The 21,879-nt window shown below is 42.3% G+C and overlaps 1 protein-coding gene across 2 annotated transcripts in view; it reads right to left on the bottom strand.

The window, feature by feature from the left end:
• Positions 1–21,879, bottom strand: part of PHACTR1 (phosphatase and actin regulator 1) — a 318,012-nt gene that overhangs the window by 289,026 nt on the left and 7,107 nt on the right. For both annotated transcript variants that reach the window (XM_074871786.1, XM_074871767.1), the window contains exons 2-3: positions 17,043–17,189; positions 15,187–15,333 (exon numbers count right to left, since the gene is read on the bottom strand). In XM_074871786.1, the coding sequence (XP_074727887.1) occupies positions 15,187–15,333; positions 17,043–17,189 (294 nt within the window). The remainder of the gene's footprint in view (positions 1–15,186; positions 15,334–17,042; positions 17,190–21,879) is intronic.

Genomic DNA, 21,879 nt, shown 5'->3' on the forward strand with positions numbered 1-21,879 from the left:
TTTTTTGACATCACATGGGTCACATTATTCTGAAAAAATACAGAACCAGTGAAAACTGAATCCATTACTACCAGCACTGCGTGGTCTAGGAGAATCCATACCCTGTGCACACTCCCATACAGGTTTGAACTTTGAGGCTTTTGATACACTCCATGAAGTGGACCCACCTTCTAGGTGTTACATCCATTTCTCTTGCTTCCCTCCACAAATGCAGAAGACCCAATGTTTTAAAGATGTGAATCAACAATGCAATAATTACCCTGCACTCCAGATAACCAAAATGAAACTGCTTCCATGACTTCCATGAACAGAGATTGTGTTCGTCTAAGCATATTATTTCTCTGACCTTCCAATAAGCATGACCAATGTTTACTGCAACAATTAAAGAATTGCAACAGTCACAAATCACTGAATTGTCCATCCATTAGACACTACTGAGAACAAGAGCTCAAGGCCTCAGAACAAGACCTCAGAACTGATTCAGTGCATCAGTTTCTCTGTATTAAAAGGATCCATCTAACTCAGCAGTGTCTACTAATATTTCAATACAGTCAATTAATACTTACCTGCTAGCACCTCTAGCATGAAAAACACAGGAAAGTTGTTTTTTTTCATCTTGCTGGTACACTAGTGTACTAATACAACAAAGTATATAGCACATCAGTGTCCTCAGCAGCCCAGAAAAGTCTCCTTCTAGTGCAGGCACCATGAGGTCAGCTACAAATTACTTTCCAGAGAGCATCCTGAGGACAGTAGTAAAGCCGGGGTGGGTAGCTTCCCCTGGGATATAGTTTTTCCTACACAGAAATACATACATTTTTAGGATGTGTCAGACTGGCCAGGCATGCCCTGTAGAGATGCTCTTTGAACGCAGAGAAAAGTACACAAACTTACAAGGATCCAGAGACAGGCTGATACTACTGTTCTGACTGGGTTGCTTTAGATCTGGAAATCCCTGGCAAATGTTTGGCAGACGTGGATTTTTTTCCACAGAAAAACTGTGTTTGGGCAGAAACCACAAGCAACCCAGCACACCTGGCAACCATAAACTTGTTCAACTCGAGAGGTCTTATGAGGCTGTGTGGGCCAGCAGCCCAAGCAGGGTGAAAGAGGCTATGCAAAGATTAGATTAATGATATACTATTATTAGGGACCTGGGGAACACTCTGGTGTTCTTAAAACTGGGTGCGTGCCATAGGTACATCCCAGGTACATATTAGGGAGCACATCAGACACATATCTGTGGCCTTGATTTCCAAGACGTTGGTCTAGCAAACCCAGTTTGGCCCAATTGAAACTGAGTGTGCAAGCAGGGAAAGCACGAGGCTCTAAAGAACAGTTATGACCGATAAGCAGGAACCACTATTTGAGCTGACGTGGCAAAGTCTTCCCCTTTCTCTCCAACATCTGTTCCCTGAACTCTTCTGCGCATGGGCACAGCCTGCTTCTGAACATGATACTTCACAGAATTGCATACAGGTGTGCCCCCACCTCGGGGTCTGTGCTGTGCCTCCTGAGACAATGCAAACATCCTAATGGGAATATATGAAGAACTTCACCTGCCCTGCCTCCCACCAACACTTTTATTTGGGACTGGTGCTGGTTTACCATCTCTTTTCTGAAAAAAGCACAAAAAAAAAAAGATGCTGAGAGGATGATCTCCACAGAGCAGATTTTCATTTGCAACTTAGAGACCCGTTCAGGAACATACTGCCGATGTTTGCTAATGATGAGCCTAGATGATGAGCATCAGTGCTTTCCTGAACTGGGTCCTTCCACAGTCACAATAAGACAAAGCAGGAAATGGCTAGGGAAGACAGTATCCTTGTGAGACAACAGTTCTTTCTTTTCCATGGCTAATTACAGAACTGTAATAGAATAGGTATTTATTTATTTGAAGAAGGATGCTGTAATGGTGATCTATCAGAAGCTGTGTTAGCTGTGTAATAGGAGCTCACTTTGCAGCAAATTTAAATACTAACCACACTGATCATCACACTAAAGCTCCTGTAAGACATATTTCATTATTTTCCTCAAAGGGCATTTCAAATATGATGCAGCAGTTCTGCCTTACAGGGAGACTAATTAAATATAGCCATCTAGTTACCCTTATACCAGTGAACCTTAATTACCCTGCAATCCTTTAAAGGCTGTTTTGGGAGACTCATTCTGATACAGTGTAAAAAGTAAGCAGAGTTTCAGATAACTATTTCCTACCCACTGGGGACTAAAAATCCTATTATATAAGAGGGCCTTGGGATAACTGCTAATTTAAATGAACAGGAAATCAGTCAGACCTATTTTTCTGAACATTTTTCATATGTTTTCAAGCCACTCTGAACTACTCCAAAACTGCCTTAAAAGGAGACTTATTTGCTCATATTTTGTATTATCTTCCTGAGGAGAGAGGGAGGAGAAAGAAACCTGAAAAAAATTACAAAAGCATTACTTTTACTTAATTATGAAGCTACCAGAAAAGGTTTCTAAGGGGAGGTGTGCGTTATAACAAACACATTGCCGTAATCTTTACAGGGCAAATCATGTAAGTACAGTGACCAGATACTGCAATGACATAAGAAGCTTCTCCGCATGAGATGTATGCTTAATCCTTTGCTCTGAGGCCAATGTGGTTTCAGGGTACTGTTGAGTCAGTAGATAAAGGGTTGAAAAACAACCTTTATTGGCTTTTATAGTCACTCCTTTAGCCAATATGAAGAACAATACAGAGAAGCTCTGTTATAAATAACTGCTAGTTCTCCAATCTCAAAAGAATGATGACTGTGATGCAGAGTTCAGAAGGGAGGACAAGTCCTTCAGAGAGAGCATCCCCCTCACCACACGGAATGGCACAGAATTAAGGAAGAGGATTCCTAAGGGAACAGCATCAAAGGACTTTGTCAGAAGAAAGAGGTTAGCACTCAAGGTTTTACTTTACAGATGAGAATAAAAACTTTTAATGATACACACAAATACCTGTGCAGTTGTGCCACAAGGTACAAAAGATCTAGCAAGAAAAAAATGTCTTTGGCTCACATAAACCACTCTGTGCATAGACATTTATAGAAACTGTTTTGGTAATGTTCTATGAGAAGTGAGATAGTAAATCAAAAAAATACAGTCCTCTAAAACCCAATAAGCAGAAAAAAAAACCTCAACATTCAATTCTAGCACAGAGAAACATCTTTCTTCAGTCCAACAGTCTTCTTTTCAGGGAAATACATACATCTCAATGATTGAATTCACTTTGGGCATTCTCCCCCTCACTCCACATATACCAGTTCTTCCCAGAAAATGTCTTGATCCCTCCCAAAATTTGGAGAGGGAAAATTGTTAGCAAATACGATTATTAAGCTCAATTACTAAGGCCACTGTGACTGGAGAAAATCCTTTCTTTCTGTATGACTTTTGGGTCTTCTGAGCTTCCTCCTCATGGAAAGGACATACACGGAGATTTGAGATTACTTATCCTGAAGTCTTCAGGGCACGCTTGAAGACAGGGGAAGGACAACAGATATGTTCTTGTGTTCATTGAATGGCATATTAGTTAAGGGGCCACACTGTGAGCAGCAGCAATAATACCCCTCCTGGCCAATAAAACAAATAGATGAGGGACACTTTTCTATACAGTCCTGGATCTTTTTCTAAGATAGCAACACCAGCTAAACCAAAATATGAAAGCTGATCTAAGCCACTGAGAATACCTTCTTCAAGATCCAACCTACATTTCCTTGCTTAATCCACTTTAAAACTCTGCCTTAAATTCAGTGGAAAATTCTAAAAGGGGTAAAACACTCTGTTCCCAAAGGCAAACAACCCACAACATACCATTCAACATGGGAAGCTGGACGTACACTAGTGGCGATGGTACACTAAAGCTCTACTGAACGCATAAACCTAATCCCATAGTTTCACACAAGTGAACAAACAAGATGAAACGTGTTCCAATACAGTGACAAAAAGTTATATGGGAGGTCACATGTTTTGAATGATGTTTTGCTAAAACAACTCTGGATTTTACTATGGCTAATACAGTCACCACGTCCACTTCCTCAGTATATCCCTCTATCTCTTGCTGATGATAATCGTTTTCTTTCTGTTATGAACTTTATGGAAAGCTAAGTGCCTCCTTATTCAGCACATTGATATATAGATGATACAATGTTTTATTTTAGCAGAAAGGGGAAGAAAGAAGTTTAAAAGCAGGAGGTATCTCTGAAAAGATAAGCAAGCAGGTCCTACACTTCGCTCCCTCTCAACACTAGGCACTACTTTAAATTGCAGTTGGCTACAAATACCCATAAGCATTGCCAGAGAGAGAAACGTAACCTGAAACAGCTACGATGAAGGAAGGAACACCTATCACTGCCTCTGACCTGTCTACCCACCACTGACTTCAATAATTGAAAGAACAAGTGCACATCTTTCAGAGCAATCCCTCCGCTGCCCACTTTAAGCCTTTTAAACTCATGCTGGTTAACAGATGGTCCCTGCACGCTCCTCAGGCTGCTGACACATAACTCTAGGTATATATACAGCCGCTTAGGTGGGTACCTGCTAAGATCATGTTTCTGCTGCCTAGGGCACCGTTAACTGTCAGCAGGTAAGTTTAGTAAGCCCTGCCATTTCTCTAATGACATCACATGCCCTACGTTGCCTTAATCTTGGTGACTCTTTCTCCCTGGTTTCTTATTATTATGTCATGAAGCCCGTTAACAAAAAGCTATATTCCATCTGTGTAATGATACTTCCCAACCAAACATTTTTACCACTCTCCCCTTGGGTCTCCTTTAACACTGACAGAGCTGTTACATGCACTGCTTGCGGAGGGGAAAGCTTGCAAGGTTAGACCCCAAGGTTATTCAGTGATGACTATCTTGCTTTCTTTAAAAAATAAACATTAATTATAAATTAATTTGTACCAACAATTATTATTTCCAGCAATCTTATCAAATTTATCTCACAGAATGGTTTGTTCTTCTGAGCCTTGAGATAAAACTAAATTACAAATTAAGCTTCATTGATTTCTTTTTGCCTTATAATTATAGGCTATTATTTTACAGGTTATTAGTTAACCCCAGTTAATTTTTTATTTTTAGCTTTGAAATGCTCCAAGATTTGCCATGGTTCCACACAGAGCAAATGAAAACGATCAATTGCTTTCCATTTATTTTTGGCTATTTCAACATAGTAAGTAATTGTGATAATTTTGAAACAAACTTTTAAAGTTTTTTTGAAAAACATTCATCATATCAGTGAAATCTAGCAAGAGCTTTCATGTGTAGTGTAAGTCATAATGAATGATGAACAAAGGTGATAAGACAAAATTTAATTGTTCATGAATGGATGAACATGCCAAATTGCTTTAAATATAAACAATGACTACCCCTTAGCAGCTTAATGCAGTTTATTCCTAACTCTCCACCTCAGTATTTTCAATAAACCACCTTTACCCACAGTGACCCAAAGAGCACTCACTAAGCAGAGAGCAGGAGTGATCATCATTCTGGGGAATGATTGCCTTAACTGGGTTCATGGAAGCACTGTGTAGATTACATAGCTCTTTATCAGAGGTCCTGAGGATAGGGGGTAATCATTTAAAGCCACAGTTCCCAACTTACAGCTTTAAATGCTGGTATGGCAACTCTCCCAACCCAGTAAGGACAACCTTCAAGAAACTGCAGGCCAACATATTGCTGCTGCCAGCATACATAGCCCTGATAAACACAGGAGAATGGAAAAGACGGCAGGAAAAGAGAGATGCCAACAACAACAAAACCTCACAGAAGGCAGAAGCTGAGAGCATCGCATGAGATACTCAACTACAGACCTCTTCACCAGCAGTCTGCACAACATGACCTTTACGCCCACATGCTCCCACAACTGAGGCTGAGCATGGGGGACAGCCCTTCTCCTCCAAACATTACAGATGCCTCATGCATCAAGCATAGCCACATCAAGGTCTCTGCATTTGTTTCTAGCACTTCTCTAGTACAAGAAAACAGAGAATTAAGCAGAAGAAAAAAAATTACGTATGAAAACTGTACTATCATGATCTCAGCAAGGAAAACAAAGGACCGTTACAAATGTCAGATGGGAGTAATCTCTTTCTCAAGGAATACTGCAATATAACTATTAATTTCTCATTTCATCCTAACTGGGGGCATAATTTCTGTTCTGAGAGAGATTCCTATGGCTTAGTGCAACGCTGTAGCAAAATGAGACTAGCTTGAGACAGACTCCTTTAACTTAAGGCTGTTTCTGATGGCTTAACACTGTTGTAACACTTGAGTGACTTACATTTTTTGACTGACTGAGGGAACGTAGCAATATTTTTCCCAAGCACATGCACCCTAATCAGTTCTCAAATCTAACCATCAGTAGATTTACCCACAGAACAGAAATAAGGACACACAGGCAGACAAGTGCCACACTCAAAACAGGTCCTCCCCCACTTGGGGCATCAAGCTCACATCAAGCTTTTACTATTTCCAACATTCTAGCAAAGAATTGGATTTAGCCTTGATGAAATTTCTATTTTAATAACGCATTAAGTATTTAATTTGTTTATAAACTATTAACCAGATGTCTGTCTGTCCAAGTACTAACCGTAAAAATGATATTGCACCATAAATTATGCATAGCAAGGATTTTCTGATTAACTGAAATATGCGCTGCAGTTGTTATCCATCGTGGTTAAAATGGCATGTGTCCATACAGTGTATCGGCATGCAAACACTTGTCACATACTTCCCCCATCTTACATACCTCATTTCCAGAATGAAACCACAGAGAGTGTGGAGTGCCGAAGAAACACAGGTTTTTCAACTCTGCCTCCCTATTTTCTTGCTGAATTTGCTACTCATTTAAATTCTTCTTTGGACATCATTTTCTTACAGATTGAATTGTAATTTCAAGATAAAAAAATTATTACGAAGTCTGCAGTAAAGGCAATAACTATCTTCTTTCAAATATTCAGTAACATTGGCCCGCAACAAAACCTAGGGAAGGCAGCCATGTACCGAGGGTCAAGCTACAGCCTCAGCATATCAATATAAAACAAGACCACCAATGCATTCTAAATGAAGGCAACAGAATTGCATGATTATAAATGGTAATTGCATAATTATATATAATTTTAACCTAAAAGTATTCTGAATGAAGAAAACATTTTTAGTTACTGTATCAACAAATTGTATTTCCATGTAAAATACATTAATATCATTAAAATGTTAGAACTGACACTTTTTGCACCTTATCTTAAAGAGATACATTGTCATGAATATTTGTCACCAAGAAAGCGTGAATGCAGCCAAGTTTTATTTTGTGACAGAATTATAATATTCCACACTGATTCTATGGCCTAAAGTCTAAGCAGAAGAAACAACCGCTAATAACACAGTATTTCATTAGCATTGACATTTTATATTATCTGAAAACAGACAGCCCAGGACATTCTTTCTGCACTAATGACTTTGTCATACTGCAAAAACTTACAAACTTTAAGACTGATTCTGAAGGCACTTACGTGCCTAGCTGTGAGTATTACTGTGAGTAGTCCCAGTGAAACCAATTAGTTGACTCAGAGTAATTAAGCATTAAAGCTAATTATACCTGTTACTGAGAATTAGGTCTTTTCTTTTTACTGAATTTTACAGCTAATAATTCTGAACAGGGTTGCCAGTTGTGACAATTTTATCCAAAGTTTTGGAAAAATGTATTTTCCTTAAAGACCTAGCTCCAAGAAGAAAACAGCAGTTCCTGATGAAACAAGAAAAATAAAAGGATTTTGCAGTTTCCCAACTTGCAGGAATAAACTTGATTGTGTTAACCCAACAAGCTCATCGAGCAAAAGGCAAATATAGATATAACTTATTACTCAGGCAAATTCTGCCGCATCGATTTTCTTGAAGAACCGGGTTAGCGACAAAGCACTACAGCGGCCTTAAAAATCACACGTACTTCAGACAGCTATAAGAGGCATCAGGTCTGCATATTCTGATCCCAAAGCAAATATGTACCTTCCTTCCTTCTATCTCCTGTCACGGTTGTTCCACGGTGATGTCAATGCCATTGACTGCACAAGTATCAGCTGCCCCCCTGACACAGAAAGGTGATGCACATGTCCAGTGCCACAAGAATGGTTAAAATATCAAAGCTTTTTTTTAGCCAATTCCACCAACATATTCAGCATTCAGAGAAATGGATCTTGGATCATTTTCCTCTTGCCAGTTCCACCATTTGACTAACTATGCCTTTCCCTTCAAATTGTCCCCAACTATATTTGTTAACTAAAGCCTGCATCAACAATTACTTCTGGATGACAATCAGTGAAGCAAAGGCATCTCTCCCCTTTATAGGACTTGGAGAACCTGTAAATTTACTCCCATCTCCCATAATCCCAAGGTCAAAACAGACTGTTTACCTGCCACATATGATGCTGATGCAGAGGCGCTTTCAGCCACTCTACTTAGCCCTGGCAAGGGCCAGTTATCTCAGTGTATTCTTGCCACACAGTTCGGAGGCTCATTTTTCCTTGTGTGTGCACTCCTGCCACCAGGGTTGGAAAACAGCCACAAAATGAGTGATGGGCACGTATCTGATCTCTAGCTATACTCCAGATTAAGCAGCGTTAAGGTTAAGAGTCATCATCCAATTAAAGTGCAGGCACAAGTTTTGGTAATGTAAAGCCTGATGGCAAAGGCGGCCAGTTCTTCAGGCCCTTTTACAAAGTATTAAGAAATGCTTTGCCAAAACTAGTGATTTGGCTTCCTAAGTACAAGAAGATCTCCATGACAATAATCTGAGGGAGTGATTAGAGCAGAGAAAGTGGAATTTTTCCAAGCATGCATTTTTACTAATCTTTCTCCAGAAAGAAATAAAACCTCCCACACAAATTAGAAAGCCTACTACTGCATATTTCTCTCTCCCCTGTTCTCCTGAGACCAATCTTTTCTACCTGAAATCTTAAAGCCACTATAATTTTAAAGTATTTTTAAAGATACAAATATGCCCTTCAGATTACTCCTTCACCATAATTTCTAATCTGTGATATCCATAAATCCAAAGTAGTTTAAATTCTTATATCATTTTAGGGATTATTTATTGTAATCACAAAACCACGCAGAATATTTTATTATGGATATATGCAAACATATGCTGGATAAACAGGGAAGAAAAAACACAACTCCAAATGTCATAACATTTCAAATGACTGCAGAGATGATTAATTGGGTTAGTGTACTAAATCATATGTAAGGATGACCAGGAGCAGAAACTCAGAAACTTCAAAACAGATTTTTAAATCAAATGGTGGGTTTCAGAAAAAGATAAAAAAGGATGGGATGGAGATTTCCTGCAGATAATCCAGCCAAGTCATTTCACTTTACCTTCACCTGTTTAGAGTTTACCCACCTCAGTGAGCTGTATAAATATTCTTTCTTACTTTACACAGTGACAAAATAAAGTGCACAACCTCCTCCTTGATCACTGCAGAAAAATGTATCGTATCCTTCTAGACAAATCAACATGTATAAGGCTAAAACACACGTTATCTTTCCATTAGAACAGAGAATCATCATTTTACTCTCTGAACAGTATTCAGCACAGCTCAAAAACTATATAATGGAATGAATGTAGTGATACAAATAATAACAGTAAGGCAGGCTACCATGAAGACCGTAAGAAGTACTAGGGCCCAAAAAGAGTGTGGAAGGTGCCAGGACAGTGAAAATGGAAGAAGCTTTTGATTTCAACTTTGTGCCTGGTTCAGACCGGGAAAGTTCCTATATATAAAACCAACAGTCACCCTTTGTGTCCTGGCTTTCCCCCACCAGCTCTGCATCACAGAAACAGCCGACTATGAACATTTCCCAGCTCGCTAACATTTGTCTCAGCCATTCAGCAGTTTCTGCCAGGATCCTCCTCCCTCTTTACACCCTGTGAATTAATTCTGCTTGCAGCAGCACTAACACAGGATGCTGTGGGTTTTTTTCCTCTCTCCAATGTGAGTTATTCATCGCTGCTTAAGAACAGTAAATGGTACCGAGTTCACTTGCCTTTCTAGCCACAAGGACCTTTCTTCTGTACACATGGCAAAATTGTGCAGAGCCACTCAGTCCCTTCCCTCTCAGCTTTGCTTTCCCAGAACACATTCCAGGAGAACATGTGGCTCCATACCACAAAGAGATAAAACAGACCTTTCATCATTGAAGGGAAGCAGAGATGTGTATTTCTACAGTCTGGCTCAGATCCCTGGCTGAAGTCAACAAATGACTTGCATCACTTAAGGATCCAGCCACTTCAGTGAGATTACTGAGTGACTTCAGTACACTTAAAATCCGTGCTGCGGTTCAGGGTCGAGCAAGCCAGCTGGGCTCCATAGCTAGCACAGGCTGCACATCCCTATCTGGTCTGCTCTGTCACTACCTCTCTCTCCTCACCTTCAGAGCCCAGCTCCTGCACCCCTCTGGCCACAGGCTTCTGTTCAGTTGCACCATTGGTGCACACTTTTCAGTAGGGGTGGACAGGATATATTCACACACAAAAGCTCCCCTCCCCTCATTTCACAGAATGGAAAGTAAATATATTCTTTCTGAAGGAACACCTCCTCTTTTCTGACTTCTAGTACAGCTACTGCAGTCATTCTGGCCTTACACCTTCTCCAAGGCTTGCTTTCTCCCCAAGTCTCCCTTCCCAGGTTAAATTCTAAGTAGACAATCGGCCTTGTTCAAACAAAGACTGACATCTGGTGACCTCCCTGAACGATCTCAGGAAGGTCCCATGGCAGCTGAGATAAAGATAACTTCTTGCATCACTTAACAAGAAGCCAGTCTGCTAGAATCAATTTTGCAAAGGATTGCAGTACAAAGCTTACTCTTTTTCGGCTAGGAAGGAGTAAGATTATTTTATTTGTCTGTATATAGACGTACCTTCAATAGTGACTGACACTTGAAGGGCTAAAAGAGAACCTGATCAGATGAACCTAATGCAGTAGTTCCCCCTCCCCTAACAAACATCGAAAAAATTCTGACAGGGATTCCCTAAGCAGCTGCATGAAAGGGGAGGCAGAAGAAAAGCTCACACATCTTGGATCATTTAGTGAGAGTTTTAAGTGGTCTATTTCCCTATCACTCATCACCTCTGCTAATTTATCAAGCTTGAAAGCTACCTACCTTGTGTTACCATTTTAAAAGTATAATATTTTGCAACAGGAAGAACAGAAATCAGTCAGACCCTGTAATAGGTCAAAACCTGTAAAAAACACTTGAACTTGTCAGCTGGCACAGGACTAGGGAAGAAATTATGCTACTGGACAACTGTCACAGATGGAGGCCCAAGTTTTCAGAAGTAATTTGGCATTAGCTTTTAGATGCCTGAATCAGAAAGTTAGAAAGACAAGTGGAAAACTGCTTTTAGAAAGATGTGTATGAAAAGCCAAAGATAGATGCTAAGAGATGGAGCCATACCAGTTTTCTAAGCATAACAAAGAAAACAAAAGATCACCAACCAAAAGTGAGAGCATAATCCACATTCCTCTAGTGTCGCACTGGAGGAAGTCTTTCAGAACATTAAGAAATTAATTTCTGTATGTGGACTGATTCAGTATCAAATATGCAAAAGGAATTCATATCTGTCTATAGTTTTATGATGTGATGTAGCTACATTAATTTTGGCAGAAGAGGCAATTTAAATCCTTTGGGAAACATTACCCTCTTGATATGAGCACATAACTCAGATTAATAGGATTTGCATATGTATAACAGTAGGGAGAATAACCCTGAGTTTGGAAAACAGCTTTGTATCTTAATCAGTCTGGGAACACCAGCAAAAAAAACATACCAGGGACAACTAATTGAACAGCATTTGTTAACTGATGCTAGGTAATAACTGTGAGTTAATTGATCAATACTCAGAAACAAACATAATAAACAAGTATATTTCAGAAAAATCAAACAAAGCAGAACTCTTAATATAATAAAAGAGAAGAGCAGGTAGCAGTTGCACTGTTAATCACTTATAAATTGTGGGTTTTCTGCAATCCAGACCAAATCTGTTCTATACCCAAATTGTATAATTGACTCTGTGTATGCAATCTCTCAGTTGTTCAACAATACGGATAACAGCAGTAATGGTATAATTATAACTTACAGCTGAAGTAGATAAAAACCTGCTAGTTCTTAACTAGTGGTTGTAATTAAGAGTGGAGAAGAGCAGTATTCACTGCATCTGCTTATGGTTCATTAATAAAAGTGGATTTTAAGTTCCAATACAGCAAAGCAGCTGCACGCTGCATCCAAGCCCTGACCGTGTCCTGACAGAAGACAATGACTGGGGGACGCCGCTCGACTTGTAGCAGCTGTAGGAAAAATAGCTCTGTAAGCAGTGGTTGAGCAGCAGCTGTAGATATGGAACGCACCACATGGAAAACAAGCAATAAGCACCTAAGGAAGAGGTTATTTCCTGCGCCCCAAGCACCCCTGCACCGATGGGTTGAAGAAACAGCATTACTTCCTTTCCATCACCTGCCCCCTGCGCAGGCACAGGCTCACACAGGCCCTTGTGCGCACACGTGCACTGCCAACCCGCGGGCACGAGGGGGAACACGACACGCGGGACGCGCGGTTTCCACGCCCGGCGGCGCGGTCCGCTACGCGGTCACACGCCGGCGCGCCGGCCCCGCTTCAGCACCAGCGGCGGCGGACAGCGCCCGCGGGCTCCCGGGCGGCACGGCCCCGCCCCCCGACCGGCCCCGCCTCCAGGCCCCGCCCCGGGGCGGCGCCAGCGGCGGCGCGGGAGGTGGGGTCCCCCCGCCCGCCGGACAGGCAGCACCGCTGGGGCACGTCAGTAACATCGCCAGCAACGAAACTGCATCTCAAAACCAGGTAAGTGCAGAAACAGGGGTGGGTTTTTTTGCCACACATACCCCCAAAATGTAACTTGCAGAACACTGCACCTCATAAATAAGAAGTTTCAAAAGCAAGCCCTGCGCCACGCGGCGCTATCAAGTACAAGCAAAAGTGGTTAAACAAATTTTCTAACGGCTGTCCTTGGAATAGAGAGTTCTCAAACCCAGGCTGCTTGGTTTGTGCGTTCTGAGCAAACCGAAGAGTAAAACCAACAGCTCAGAAATGAAGTGGGTACCAGTGGCATGTTTCACTTGCTTTTTGGCTCACTCACTCAATACTGGTTGCTAAGCAATTTTATTTTATTTTTTTAAAGCTCAAAACTACTCACTGCCAGATGGATTAATGAAAACACACACTCACACTACTTACAACATTTTTCATTTATATTTCTTGACACACCGGTACTGTTTCTTTTAGTTATTTCTTTTAAAGGGATTCTATTCCCAGGTTTGAAAGTAAAGACATAAATTGAAAAGAGCCAGGGAGAGGGGAAGAAGAGAAAGAAGCTAAGTCTAATTATCAGGTTTTTCAGTGGATTGCAGGAAAGTGGTACCTAGAGACTTACACATCCTCTGGGACTTGTAGCAAAGACAGTATGTCTAGCTCAGCGTAGAGATGTGGGGCACCAGGTGACCTGAAGGTGCCCTGCTCTTAACTGGTTTATCTATAACTACATGACATAACATTACCTGTGACAGCACAAGTCAGCGCAGGGTTATTTCAGCAGTCAAATAACCATACACAGCCTCTTTTTATTTACACTTTACGCATGGCGATGCTCTTTCCATTTCCACTCCCAGTTCTTTAGAGCTGAAACCTGGCATCTGGCACTGTCTTCCAGCCTGTGTCCTGAAATGCCACCCAACTTACCTACAGCTTGGTAATTTTTAAGAAGTCATGATCAGAAAGAAATAACGACCCGCCATAAGATGTAACCAACCGTTCTGTCAATGGTAAAACCAAACTGCGTATTAGCCATTGCCAAGGGTGTAATTACAGCAGGGATAACGGGAGGGGGAGGGGAATCCGTTTCATCCCCAAATGGAGGAGCAAACGCATCTCTGCCATCTCCAACTTTCTGCCAGATGAAAGCGGGGGGAGAGATAGGAGAGACCGCAGCATGGCAAGCAGCAACTCCGAGGCAGCTCTTTCCCTTTACAGCTGGCAGTGAGCTGACAGGCTCCGCATCAAAAACTGTTACACAGTTGGGTCATTTTGTGCACTGCTGCTGAGACACGAGGGAGGCTGCAGCAGAGCTTCCTGGCTACAGATCTTCCCTCACACCCCCTCCTCAGACGGAGGAACCCTGACTTGGTGCAGAGAACCAAGAGAAAGAACTTTCTTTTTCTTTTGGTTTTGAGAGCAAATAACCTCTGGTATAGTTTACTGTTGACAGAGCCCATAAGAAAATAAAAGGTCAGGGAAGGAGGAAAAAGCACAGGCCTAGTAGGAAAGAAACAGGATAGTCACCATGTGCAGGATGAACTGAAGGGGACAGCTGAAATCTCAAGGGAGCCATGAGGAAGAGGTGGCAGAGAAGAAGGAGCAGCAGTGGAGAAGGGGGATGGAAAGGTCAGGCAGAGACTTGCAGGAGGTTTGTCCCAATGACAGGCAGGAGGAGGTGAATGTGAGGAGCTGGAGGTGTGTTGGTATAAAGCATCAGGCTGTACACCCATCAAGAGTCGCAAAAAGTAATGCTGGGACAATGGGGGACCTCGCGAGACTGAGAAAAAACGGATAATGCAGGTGCAAGTTTCCTTGCACTTTTGAGGCACAAACCCATCAGGCAAAGAGTGAGAAGGGGAGAGCCTTGCAAAATGTCAAGGGCAGCGTCTCCAGGAGGGATGTCAGAAGAACCTGGCGAGGAGGGACAGACCACAAGTCTTGTGGGGAAGCGGTACCACGCTCCACAGGGTGAGAGGATGCGGGCAGGGAGACGGGAGGCTTCGAGGGGCCCAACAGAGAAGGGAAGCCGGCACCCGGCGGGACGGGCGAGAGGTGCGGGGCTGAGGGGAGCCGGTCAGTGGGCCAGGCCCGGAGGAGGCCGGGGAGGTGCGAAGAAGCGGGGCACCAGGGCCGGGCCGGGCCGGACCGGACCGAGCGGCAGCGCCCGGGGAGCCCGCAGGCGCCGGCGGGGGAGGAGGCCGCGGCGCCGGGGGCGGCCCCTTCCCTCCCTGCCTCCCCCGCCGCCGGGGCAGCCGCCACCGGTCCACGGGCGGCCGTGGGCGAGGCGGGCCGCCCCCCCCCGCGCCGTGCTGTGCCGGGCCGGGCCGTGTCTCACCTGTCTCGAGGTTGAAGGAGATGCGGGCCTCAGCGAGGTAGGGGGTGTCGCTCTTGGAGCGGACGCGGCGGATGGGTCTGCGGTCGATGTCCTCCTCGGAAGATGCCGCCATTAATGTGGGCACGGTGAGCAGCGTGGCCCGGCGAGCTGGCGAGGGCGAGCGGCGGCGCGGCGCGGGGCGGCCGGGCGAGGAGGGGGCGGAGGGGGCGGGCGGGGAGGGAGGGAGGGGAGGGGGGAGGGGAGGGAGGGAGAGAGGCGCGGGGAGGGGGAGGGGAGGACGGGGAAGGAGAGAGGGAAAGGGAGAAAGGAGCGGAGGGAGGGAGGGAGAGAAAGAGACAGGGAAAACCCGTCAAGGATCTCCGGACGGGAGCGGCCGCAGCGGCCCTGCCCCTGCCCCTGCCCCTGCCCCTGCCCCTGCCCGCCGGCAGCGCCTCCGCCGGCCGAATGCCGCCCGCCTCAGGGCGGCGACCTTCGCTCCGGGGGGGGCCGAGCGGTGGTCCCCACCCCACCCCGCCCCGGCCCCGCCTGCCCCCCTGCCCAGGGGAGGCCCGGGCCAGGGGTCTGGCTGAGGTGCCGCCCCCCCCCCCCACCGCGCGGCTGGCCGAGGTAACACCCCACCCTAGTCTTGCGCACCCTGAACTCCTCTCTTCTAGCCTAGGGGTCCCAAAACTCAAAGCACGGCTGGATCGAGACTTGGTGGGCAGTCCAAGGGCTCATCCCTTCATCTCCTTCTCCTCTTTCCTTGGGCAAACCCGTTAAGTAAACCAGAATGGCGCACCTGGCCAAGCGCTTTAGAATGCCAAGGGGACTGAGGAGCCGACACTCAATGTTTAAAACTGACTGTCCCTTAAAGCTTGGGACTCGTATTCATAAGTCACTTTGGCAGGTCTTTGAAAATAAAATGACCGTAGGCGAAAATCAGTGACTCCCGGTTGCAAACTGGGGACAGTGTTTCGCTGCTTCTCCCCTATTCTGTTGTCTCTATTGAGTAATCAGCCCTTTATGCAGATGTTACTTCTCATCCTGTAAGGCAGCCCTGGCTGCCATATTAGGGCTCCAATTTTGGACCTCAAGGTGTTAGTATAATACAAATAATTAAAAATGCTATTTAAAAAAAAAATCTGCGTAGCACAAAAGTACTACATAAAGGGAGAGTTAAGCAGTTAAAATATGTGCTAGGAAGTGTACTATTTTGTCACATTTAGTTCAGATTTTTTAAAGAAAACCCAGTCTGCTTAAAGTCACTAAGTTGTTTGACTTCCAAAATCTTTTGTTTTGGTCAACCTCAATGAGAAAAAGGACCAGGGAATGCCGGGGCTCAGTAACCCTGAAGGCAGCGGTAGTATCGTTAGCTGGTTTGAATTTGGGGGGACAGCTCTCTTACTCGTTCCTGCAGAATCAAGAGTTTTCTGTTACACTTCTGCCAATTAAACCTACAGAGGCTTTGGGGCATACTGGATGTTATTCCATGGTTGTAATGTTGGGTTTAGCTGAAGTCTGCTGTTAGCTCTAATCCCTTCATAAATGTTCACAAGAACTTTCACGTTTCTGGATGCCTGGAGTGGATAAGATATAAATATATTTTGTTTGCAAAGCCATTCTCTTTTGCTCTGATCTCACTGGCTCACCCTAGCTAAAACAAGGGAAAATCTTTAGTTAGTACTTGCAGAAAGATTTTGGAAAGGATCCCTATTCATACATATGCAGGTGCTTGTAGTTAGACAGCCGTGACATCCTTGGATGTCTGGTGAACCACCGTACCACTTGTGAACGAGGAGGTGCCTTCTGGTCCATCTGCATCTCAAAAAAAGTCTTTGATTAACATCCTATGCTGTTTGGGGAAGGGGTAGTCTTACCATTATCAAGGTTGAAGCAGATCCTAGCTTCTTCCAAGTAAGGGGTGTCACTCTTAGACCGGAGTCTTCTGATGGGTCTCCGGTCTATGTCATCATCAGAAGATGCTGTCATCAGAGTGGGCACGGTGAGAAGAGTTGCCCGACGAGCTGGTAAGAAGGAACAAATGAAGAGGAGAATGGCAGGAGAAAGGAGAAATGGAAAGGGGGAGGAAGAGGGAGGAAAAGAAAAAAAGAGAAGAAAAAAGAGAAGAGAAAGAAAATCACTCAGTGGAAAAGAGGATCTGTAGCAGGTAGTAGAAGGAGCTGTTTGCTGTAAGGTCTCTGCCTCACATGCTGCAGAATTTAAGGTCTGCACTGAATGATGCCAAGAAGAGAAAAGATTGCTGTGTGGTATGCCCCAAAGATACAGGTTATAGCTCTGTTCCTGCCACAAATTTCTTGTTCAAAGTTCCTAGTTTTGCCACTTAAACCACTCTTCACAACTTCTCAATAGCTGCAGTCCCTCCTTTTCTGAACACTGTTTTTGAGGCTGTGATGCCTGAGCAATGGAAGTATTTAAGTGTTCGCTTAGTTTGTGGAAATCAGTGGAAGACTTGGGACACATGACGTGATGCCTATAGCAACTATTTCAAAACTCAATTTCTTGTTGTCTTGATTTAGGCACTCAAAATTAACAGCTACTTTTTGCTCTTGATCCCCTTATGTCTTAGTTCCCTAGTTGTGAAACAGGGACAATCATCATTTTCTTTCAGTAGGGATTTCGTGAAGATATAAATTCATTAATATTTGTAAAGTGTTCATAGACTTTAGTGAAGCACCACTGAAAAGCCCATGAGGAAATTAAGATTTCTGTCTTCTGAACAGGGTTTAAATGGCTTGGGGCCATGCCTTCAAGGAGCAGAAAGCAAAATATTTAATACTGGTTCATTAAGCAAGCACTGCCCACTCCATGCACTGATGAAGCAAATGGTAGGATAGGAAAAATTACAGTGTCATCATGCAATTAGAAACTGTACTATAATACATATGTATAAGGAGACTGAATTAATGCTGCAGAGGCAACCTTCATTCTGGCATTGCCTAAGTATTTAGCACTTGACCTTACAGCCTTGATAATGTCCCTTTAATGTAGGTGTTTTTTATGTGAAATGTAATTATGAGTGGCTGTTGAATGCTTTGGGCGCTGAGCCTATAAATTACAAATCACAAACAGAAGAGCCTCTATAAATATATCCACCTCAATTCTCTCTCTGAGTAGATAAAGATTATCACAAATGCTAGATGGGATCTGGCTGATCACTGAAAGCGTGAGCGCCATGCACGAGTACCTTCTCAGTGGGTTTCTTTCCCCTCCACCTCATATATAGCTGGAAAGAGCATCTCAGCTTGAAAGCCCGTCCTTACCCTTAGTGTGGGACTATTAACATTAACTTTCATGTGGGACCCTGTAAGAGCCTAGGAGCCTAAACCCTGGATGTTTCTTGCTGTTTGGGCATTATCTGGCATAACAGTCTTTATCTTAGGGCTTTTGTAAGCCACCACACTTCAAATAACTAATGAAATATATTTTCCTGCTGGGACTGGAGAGCATGACTGATAGTGATTAAGAGCATATTCTGCAGCCTGCTAACTGTGAGTCTTTCTTTTAAAAGTTTTTTAGAGTTCCAAATAATAACTGTCAATCAGAAGCCTTCAGATGCCTGAAACCTGACTTAGGTGTTAGGAATGATAGCATATAATTAGTATGCGTTAACAAAAGCTGTCACGCTCTATTTTTCAATTTGCAGCATTACGTAGTTTACTAAACAAGCAAATCTGCGTTGCTGGAGGTAGCAGTTATTTCTGGTCTGACTTACTGTTTTCTGGTTTTAAATAGATTTCTTTCAAGTTTTTGCTCATTTCTAACGTAGCATTTGAATTTGAAGTAAAAGCAAAGGGCAAGAGTTGAAATTGATTTAATGGGGTCAACTATTTAGATTAAGCTAAAGTAAACACTGTGACTGACTGTAAACTATCACTCCCTTGTAATAGGGGTGTACAGTAATGAAGATAAAAGAGAATGGAAAATTTCTGCTACAGAGAATTTTGTGTACTGCATCATCAAATTTACACTGAAGGAAGATTTATCTGTGTATGAAGTCAGCATTGTAAAAATCATCTCATAAAACAGCCTAGCATGTAAAACATTTGTCTTTTAAAACTGGCGTGATCTAGCTGTGGTTGAAGTCAGTGAAAGGGCACCTGTGCATCTCAGGGTTAGCTGGATCACAGGACAGGAACCTATCTGAAAAAAAACCACCACCAAATTGCATATACATTTATGGTAAACAGAGAATAAGAGTGAGCTTTTCTATATAATTGTTTATAAATCGTTTTTACCTTTTGGGTCAAAATATTGGGATCTGGCTTGAATTCCTTTTGACTAGAAGTAGGTGGATGCTGGAAAATGTTTCCTGGAGTAATCATTATGTATTACTTTGACAGCCATGATTATCTCCCCTTTGTGTATATTACCAAAAGGAGTTTTCAAGAATGACAGGAAATTTGAAGTAAACACTGGAAAAATTTCAGAGGAAGCTAATGAGTATTAAAATATTTTGCAATAAAAAAACAAAGATCAATTCTTATGTAGCCGTGGAACTGGAAAGTACAGCTGATCACATTCTGATATCCATACAGTGACGCTGAATATTTGTGCATGCTATGAGTATACCTGTACACACCCTTTTCTTAACTGTAATCCACAGCACTCCTTATTACAAGGATGCCTTGCCATATATTTTTAAGTAAAGCTTTCAACATTTGCTCAATGTGACCATTGGGTCCACCACAGATAACCCACCAGTATCTCTAGCTTCAGCCGCTCTCCACAAACCAGCTCAGTCTGTGGGACACATTTTCAGGAGACGGTTTTTCAGGAAAATTAGGAAGTGTCCTCTGGAAGGTCTTGGAATAAAGGAATGACATTACAATACACATTAAGGGGCCCGCTTATGCTGCAAATGGATTTGAGACCACGTCCAAAATCTCATTCTAAGCAGCCACTCTAACAGCACACAGAAGGCAAATCAGTCATTTTGGTTATATTCTTTCATTTTGTTTGCATTGTTCCTCATAGGGTTACACCATGATTGACACATTGTGGCAACATCTTGTCTGGTATTTGTTAGCAAAGGAAGAGGTCGCTTATGGAGGAAAAATACCTTAGAAGTAGAAATGCTGTAATGTATGTAATGACACCTTAGAACTGATTGTGTATAGTCTCACATTTGTTGTCTCAAAATATTGTACGTTACTGAAGTACGACACAAGTAGGCGTTTGGGAGAAGGGAATGTGAAATATATAAATTATTATATTGCATGTTCAGAGCCATTTTGAACATATAATTTCAGTATATTTAGTTATATCTACAGGCGGTCCAATTTTTGAATGCTGTTTGAAATTACTGAAAACATGCGGGGTGGTTTGCAAAGAATTTTTGATGTCTTCCATTTTTTCCATTAAAATACATTTCCACATATTTTAATAAAAATATTCATACTAATTTTTGTTTGCCAAGAACTAACTTTATGTTTTGAAGAGTTATAATATTATTTATTTTAACACTTGTGTGTTAATTTTAGAAAAATTTTGGACATTTCTCATCAGAAAACTTTCAAGAGGTGAAAAGCCATCCTCCTAAAAATTAGTCAGAGAAAACATGAAATAATAATCTTGATTTTTCCATCCACTTTTATCAATCAACTTTTATTAAAAATTTTTAAAATATCTCATTGGTGACACAAATACCCTGGTCATATTTGGGTCAATAGGGTCTTCATCTAGAAACCCTAATTTCAATAGCAGGTTCTTACGTCGAAATGGCAAAACTTTTGAGACCTGATGATTTTAATCTTAGTACAAGCGAAGCGCTAAAATGTTTCTGCTGGAGATGTCTAGACCTAGATGCGTATGTTTCTGATGCATATAATCACAAGCAACTTCAGATGACATGGAAATAGCCATAAAGGAATACTGGTTTACATCAGAAATCTTTAAGACTTTTTTGAGGAAAACCTCATTTCTCAGGGCAAAGTTTGAACAACTTTGTAGAATACCTATGAAAATATTTTAATTTCAGTGCTGCTGTTGCTGATTGAGTAAGATGCTACTTTTTTTTTTTTAGAGAGAAACATATGACTTGCTTATTCGGTTCTCCTTCTTCATGCTTCTGTGGAAAGGGCTCACCATGGCATAACATGTAGATAATGCGCGCAGAAATGTATTTTTGGATAAATGTAAATTCAAAAACATTAGTTCAGGTACATTGTGATGCATCTAGAACACGTTATTCCATCTGTGCTAAAAAAAATATAACTATTAGATTGTGAATATTCTTCTTTAAAGACAGACCAAGCAATGAGTCCAAATAAATGTTTACCAGGAAAAAAATCTTTTGGTCTAATTTTGTCTTGCTTTAAATGCAACTGTTAACAACATTTGAACGATTGGAGATGGCAATGGGGTATGGCTGGCAGGAGAGGAAGAGAGTTGAACATGTGTGCAAGCATTGGAGAGGACATAATTTGTCATTTATGAAGAATGATTTATAGGCTTGTGTCTCCCGGATAAACACAGAAGCACATGCATATGGATTGCTGTGTTTCTAAAGCAAAGCTGTTGAGATCTTTGACATGGGTTTGATGGACTTCAGTAATCTGAAAGAAAGTACTTAGATACATAGTACTCAAACACAGGCCCAAGGGTTGCAAACAATAGTACCCATGCAAAAGGATATCTGCTTTTACGCACATGCTCGTTATGCTGGTTTGCAATATTTGGGTAAATGTATGCACA

Source organism: Strix uralensis, chromosome 1 (genome assembly GCF_047716275.1).
Source record: "Strix uralensis isolate ZFMK-TIS-50842 chromosome 1, bStrUra1, whole genome shotgun sequence".
NCBI lineage: Eukaryota > Metazoa > Chordata > Aves > Strigiformes > Strigidae > Strix > Strix uralensis.